The sequence below is a fragment of the Limulus polyphemus genome, unplaced genomic scaffold (genome assembly GCF_000517525.1).
Source record: "Limulus polyphemus unplaced genomic scaffold, Limulus_polyphemus-2.1.2 Scaffold3687, whole genome shotgun sequence".
Taxonomy (NCBI): Eukaryota; Metazoa; Arthropoda; class Merostomata; order Xiphosura; family Limulidae; genus Limulus; species Limulus polyphemus.
Window position 1 is genome coordinate 42,318 of NW_013669297.1, and position 6,861 is coordinate 49,178.

The 6,861-nt window shown below is 31.9% G+C and overlaps 1 protein-coding gene across 1 annotated transcript in view; it reads right to left on the bottom strand.

Moving 5' to 3' along the window:
• Positions 1-1,297: 1,297 nt before the first annotated feature.
• LOC106469854 overlaps positions 1,298-6,861 on the bottom strand; it is a 48,605-nt gene continuing 43,041 nt past the window's right edge. Inside the window, exon 7 of the mRNA XM_022398418.1 lies at positions 1,298-5,442. Coding sequence (XP_022254126.1) covers positions 1,924-5,442 — 3,519 coding nt within the window. The 3' untranslated portion in view covers positions 1,298-1,923. The remainder of the gene's footprint in view (positions 5,443-6,861) is intronic.

Sequence of the window (6,861 nt, forward strand, 5' to 3'; positions counted from 1 at the left end):
ACATATGCAATAACGTTTCTTTCACTACCCATTTAAGCCATCTCCAAACTATATATACTGTATGGTAGTTTTTGTTTAATATCAAATTTTAAGAATTTCTTCTTTACACTGGTGCTTCACTCTCCTTATTGATTTAAGGTGGAATAAATAATGTGGGAAAAAAACAGTAACAAGTTTATTCCATCATAGATCCATTTTGTCAGGTTTTATTTTATTCATAAGGATTCTTGGCATCTTTGTCCGTGGTCTAAAAAAATTGTTGTTTAAGGGTATTAGGAAATTATTAAGATGTATGTCCTTTCTTTAATCCTCATTTTACTTTTAATTCGTTATAGAACCACATTGATACACCACCTGACTGAAATTGTTCTTGGTGAGTGAGCTTTGTAAGTTTCTAAATGTGAACAAACCACAATTTGTTTTTCAATTTTAATTAATCTTTCACTATAAAAGTGTCTTCAAACAAGTGTCACACACTTATGTAGAATTTTTCATAGAATGTGGTCTTAGAAGTTAAATGACATGGGCAGTATTTATCTCTAAGGGTATAACTTGTGTATCTCCTAAAATCACATGCTCTGTTTATGTAACAATCATTACTATATTCAGATCTTACTTGGTTTCAGTGGTTGACTGAAAAAAATGTCCATAAATTAGTATAGTGTCAAAAAAATGCTGAATATATTATGTTCATGCAAGTAATTGTTCTTTTCACATTGTTGCTCTTTGTATTATAGTGCAGGAAAAACAATTCCAGCTGAAACCTATTTGTTGTTACAAAAATTGTAGAACACCTAACTTATATTGTAATTTAAGAGGATTGCACTAAGATAACAGTGTGTACTTACAGTATTTGGTTTAATGAAAATTTTTGTAAAAGTGTTTGTAACATAATTGCTCAAGAATTTTTAACTCATATCTTAAGTAAATATGTTAGGTAGATTTTTAGTATTTTATCTGTGCACAAGTGTCATCTAATTTATTTAATAGAAGTATTGTTTCTAAGCTTTAAACACTTTAAAAAGTTAAGTACTAATATGTATATAATAAGTATGTTGATATATCCAACTCTGAAGCATACTACATTGTACATTGGAACAACAATCAGAATATGAATATCTTGGTTGAATGTATATCATATTGTAATTCATAAAAATAATTTTTGAATAGTCCATTCAGTGTAAATAAACTTGCTTCTCTTAGTAGCATTTAAAAAAAAATTATTTTCAGAAATTTTCACATCCTACATGCCAAAAACAGCAATTTATTATCATATTAGTTTGATAAATACAAGTAAAAATTACGAATCTCATTGATAACATTTTTCACCAGTTTTTTAAATGCTTACAAAAAAGTAAAAATTATCTACTTTTTTTTTCTGTTATCAATAGATTGTGATCTAAAGGAAAACAACACAAGAATACAAGACATTTTTCTGTAACACATTTGAACTAAGATTCTAGTTAATGAATACAAAGTTTCATACTAGAGTAAATATTTTCATTAAAAACCATAAGCAGTCCTTTTTTGTCTTGTTATTCGACTGAGATTTGGGAAGATAGAAAGCATTATTTGCCTAATATTTTCTCATCTCTGCATTTATCAGTAAATCATGATGTAGAAGTACCTACTCAATTTCAGTACAGATTTAGTTATAACAATAGTGAATTATCCAACTTGAGTCACATTGTTCTTTTACCTCAACATTTTCTCATCTCTGTATTTATGAATATATCATATTTTGGAAATATTGACTCAATTCCAGTACATATTCCATTGTATCAATAGTAAATAAATTACCCAACTTGAGTCGTATTGTCAGAATTTCCCAGGAGTTTTCTACCACTTTTTAAAGAAAACCACTGTATGAGTTGAAATTGAATAAGTTTATTTTACAATTTTTATCAGGTGCTGTTTCATCCATTACCTGTTTTCATTCTCACTTTCAGGATATGTCACATAATATGGTTGGGTCTTGAATGGTGCTGGCCTTCCGAGTGTATTGCCAGAAATGCATTGGGGTGGCATGGGCAAATGTGTTGGTTGCATTTGAGGTCCAAGATGAAGGCCTGGGGGAGGATATGGGAGTGGGATAGGATAAGGAGGAAAGCAGGTACATGAGTTAGGTGGAGGTTTGAGGCATGTACATTTTCCTTGGGCCCGCAATGCCAAAGGACCTGCTAAAGGTCCTGCAGTAAAATGAGGCTTTGCTCTACGTAATCGGATTATACATATTATTATGATCACTAAGCATACAAAGGCTACCACTCCAGCCACAATAGCAATAATCATAGTGTCCACTTTAGTAAGTGCACTTTTACTGCTAGTAGCTGAAGACATTTCACCCATAGACTGTGGGGTAGTAGTATGTTGAGGTTGAAATATTATGTTATTTTCATGATTTTGGGGGGTAGATGTGTGATGTGGAGTAGTTGTAAAATGCTGAGTACTTGTCCAGGAAGTTGTAGATATAGTTGTGGTTGTGCGATCTACACAAACAAGATCTTCCATTTGGAGACTCTGTAGCTTTTGATGTGCCAGTTGAGGAGGATCTGAACATTCAAGGTTAAAAAACTCACTGAAATCCTCCTGTTCTTCATTGCCTTTTTCTACAATCCAGAGCCAGAGAGGTTTAACATTACAGTCACACATAATAGTGTTAAAGTTAAGGCCAAGCAGTAAAATATCTCTCTGCTTATTGTCTAGAGTTCTTAGTAATTGTGGCCTTAAACTGCTGATTTTATTACCTTTCACATTCAGAGTAATATGAGTAGACAAAGGAAGAGGTAAAAATATAGTTGCTGGTAAAGAATTTATACTGGTTCCATGAAGTTTAATCTCAATCTTTGGACTTCGAATACTAGCAAATGCACTTGAAGATATGCTCTTTATTTGACTACCCCAAACTTCCAAATCTTGAAGCTTGGGACTATAAACCTTTTGTAACTGTGTTTGAAGCTTGGGTTCAGTAATCTCTATTGCAAGACTTTGAAGCCCATGTGCATATTGCAAACAGTCTGTGCTGGCTAGTGTAGATAACGATTGGTAGCCATATAATCTTAAACTTTTTAAAAGATGAAGCTTTTCTAAACTCTCACATTCTAAAAGACTGAGTTCATTTAAATCACTGATTGCGAGATGTCTAAGTTTTGATAAAGAATCAAAGTCTCCCTTTACAATGTATAAAATTGGATTGTTTGAGAGGTCTAGTTTCTGTAAACCTGAAATTTTGGGCCAGACATTTTCAAAACTTACACTCAGGTTTGGAATTTTATTTTGTGATAGATCTAAGCTATAAATGTGGTTTGATTTTTGAAAAACATCATCTTGGAGTTTTGTTATTCTGTTTTGTGAAACGTTTAAGATTCGTAAAAAAGGACTTTCTAATACAGGAAGAGCTTCTAACCTTACATTAGCTAGGTGGAGTTCTCTTATGCTCTTGGGTTCACTGAGAAGTACTTTGTGTGCATCAACTGTCAAAGGATTGAAAGATAGATCTATATTCTTTATATTTACCAGCACATCGTCATTAGAAGGAAGGTTCCTTATTTCATTATGTGATAGATTTAAATTCTCAAGGAATGAATACTGTCGTTTTAGACCTATGTTTGGAAATTGTGTAAATTTGTTTCTTGCCAAATTAATACTTTCTAGTGTAAAGACATTTAACCTGTTAAACATTTCTATAGAAATTTCACTGAGACTGTTGTTGCTAAGATCTAGATTCAGATGACTTATACCCTTAAAGAGAAGTTCAGGTAAAGATGAAATCTGGTTATTTTGCAAGTAAATCCAATGAAGTTGGGTTGAATTCTGGAAGGCTTTTTCTTTAATGTCTTTTATCTTATTATCTTGGAGTTCAAGAATCTTCAAATTTACCATATTAGCAAAATCTGCATGATCCAAAGATTGAAGTTTATTTCCCTGGAGATTGATGTGACCTAAAGTCTGAACAGATTTCAAAGTTTCACTTGGAAAAAAAGTAAGTCTGTTGAAGCTAAGATTTATTTTCTTGAGGCTACGATGTATACTGAAGGAGTTAGGATAAAGATAAATGATTTGGTTGTGACTCAGATTTATAATTTCTAACTCTGTTCTTGTAGTAAAAATATCTCCTTTAAAAGATTCTAAATTATTGCCCCTGAGATTTAAGTACTTTAAGCTATCTAACTCATCAAAAGCTCCATTTTTAATCATTGCTAGTCTGTTCATGCTGAGATCTAGTTTCTCTAGCTTTGACAACTTTTGAAAAGATTTTTGTTCTAGTTCTATTAGTTGATTTTTGCTGAGATCAAGTACCTTAAGTGAAAGATTCTTGAACAGATCTTGAGAAATTGATTGAAGTAAATTTTTGTGTAGATCCAGGTTTTCAAGTTTGGAAAGTTTTTGAAAAGTAGTCTTGGGAATATTAGTTATTTGATTTAAGCTGAGATTGAGATACCTTAAATCTTGAAGCATTTCAAAAGTTTCTGGTATTAATGTTGATAATTTATTTCTCGCAAGATTGAAAATGAAAAGTTTTGGAAGATTTAATTTTGGAAGTTGATTTATCTCATTGTAACCTATATCAAGAATCCATAAACTCTGTTCAAGACCAAGTATCTTGTTGTTATTAAATAATTCTATGTTGTTACCATGTAAGTTTAATAACTGAAGTCTGTTGAAATTCTCAAAGAGGTTATCAGGAATCTCTCTAATCAAGTTGAAAGCAAGGGAAAGTTCTTCCAAGTGAGTAGAAGTCTTTAAAATGTCTGATGATATTACAACTATTCTGTTGTAGTCAAGACTAAGTTTTTTTAAGTTTTCTAGTCTACTTGTGGCTGTATTTGGGAAAGTGAAAATTTGGTTGTCATTTAAAGTTAAGGTTTCTAACTGTTCTAGTCCTATAAAGGTATTTTCACCTAATGTCCTTATTATATTGACATCCAAATATAATTCCTTCATATTCAACATACCAACAAATATGTTTTTTGGAATTCCAATAATCCCATTCCTGCGCAAATCGAAATATTCCAGTGCATTTAAGTCAGCAAGAGGTGTTTCTTCTAGAGAATGAATGTTATTGGAAGGTAGGAGAAGTCTCTTTAACCCCACCAATTTAGTCAAAGGTCTCAAAGGAACAAATTTAAAATGGTTACTTGACAGGTCTAACATGTGCAAGTTATCAAGCCTAGCAAATGCATCTGAAGGTAAAAAATTCAACCTGTTCCCTCCAAGAAGGAGAGTTTCAAGACCAGAAAGTGTGGCAAATGCTCCATCCTGTACAAAACTAATATCATTGCTTGTAAGATTCAGAATTTTCACAGTAGGGAGATTTGGAAAAGATCGCTGTGGTAATTGCTCTATTAAATTTTCTTGAAGAGCAATTATCTTCAGAGCCAGCAGCCCTTGAAGGCTAGATGTTGGAACTGTGGTAAGTTCGTTTTCTCCAAGATTGAGTTCCTGCAAGAGAAAAACAAGAAAGGAAATTAATTAATACAAATGTCAGTTTTAAGATAATAATGGTGTCTATATATTTGCTGTGTCAAGACTATATGATATGTAACACACATATGTAATAATTTTTATCTTTTAATATAACAGATGTGCAACTTATTGACTCTTTCAATGCCCAATCTGTAATTTTAAAGAGTGACTTTTTAGGTTAAAGTACAGTAGCAGTTAAAAAAGGAATCAAAACCAAATTAACTTTTTTTTGTCTACCTATACATGTACATTTGCAATTTTAGAAACAACTTACAGAAGATAAATTAAACTTTTATACTGGAAGAATAAACAACATATTGTATCACTCAACCAGTGGATAGCTATCAGTTATAAAGTATCTAAAAAGTCAAAAGTCTTAAGCACCATCTCAACAATTCATCTCAATATCATCCCTGTGGACCAGCAGTAAGTTTACAGAATTACAATGCTAAAATTGGGGGTATGATTCCCCACAGTGGATAGAGTAAAGATAACCCATTATATAGCTTTTTATTGGACATCCCCCCCCCCACCACACACACTAAAAAAAGCTTCATTTCAGTAAAAATTATATAGTTTAACATTACAATTTTTGAGGAACCAATTTTGGTTGCTATAATGTCGAAATCAAACCTACCAAACATAAATATTCTTCAACAAGCGGTTAATAGAAAGTAATACTTCAACAGTTGAAATGGAGAATAAATGTGTCATCATCTTAGGTAAAAAACCATCACCAAGTTTCATTAACACTAACTACAGTTTCTTTGTTTGTTTTTGATTCGGTTGGGTTCTAATGCTTGGAATAGCTATCAGTGTGTACTGGGATTCATAAGTTTAATCATGCTTTATTTGAATGAATCCTATATACCAATGCAGTGAAATTGCACAGCAAATGAACGCAATAGCATGAACAATGACATATTTAGTATCTTTACATTTGATGGGTGGTTTATGGCTTATGGAATATGAATAGCCTTTCTGAAAATAAATTTCTACAGATTTGTAACACAGTGTAGAGCAAAAGAATAAAACATTGGAAAGAAAGGAAGCCCATGGTCTCCATAAAGATGGAAAAACTAGCATCACAGTGTGTTTAGGACAATTAATGATAACATCTCTAATCTGTGGAAATGGATTCATTCAGAGAGTGAACCGTATGGCTATAAAATATATATATATACAGTAGTTGTGTACAATGCTTCTTAATGGTGATAACAGCCCTTTTCAACTAGCAAACCATACTTTTATATAAGGTTTTATTTATCTTCAAGGCTATAGATATTCTCTTAAAGATGGAATTTAAGTAAATTTGATATTAAGCATAATTTGACAGTGTCTCGATTACCTAGCTGGTGTCTTGAAAAATCAGAATAGAAAACTGATCAATAATGT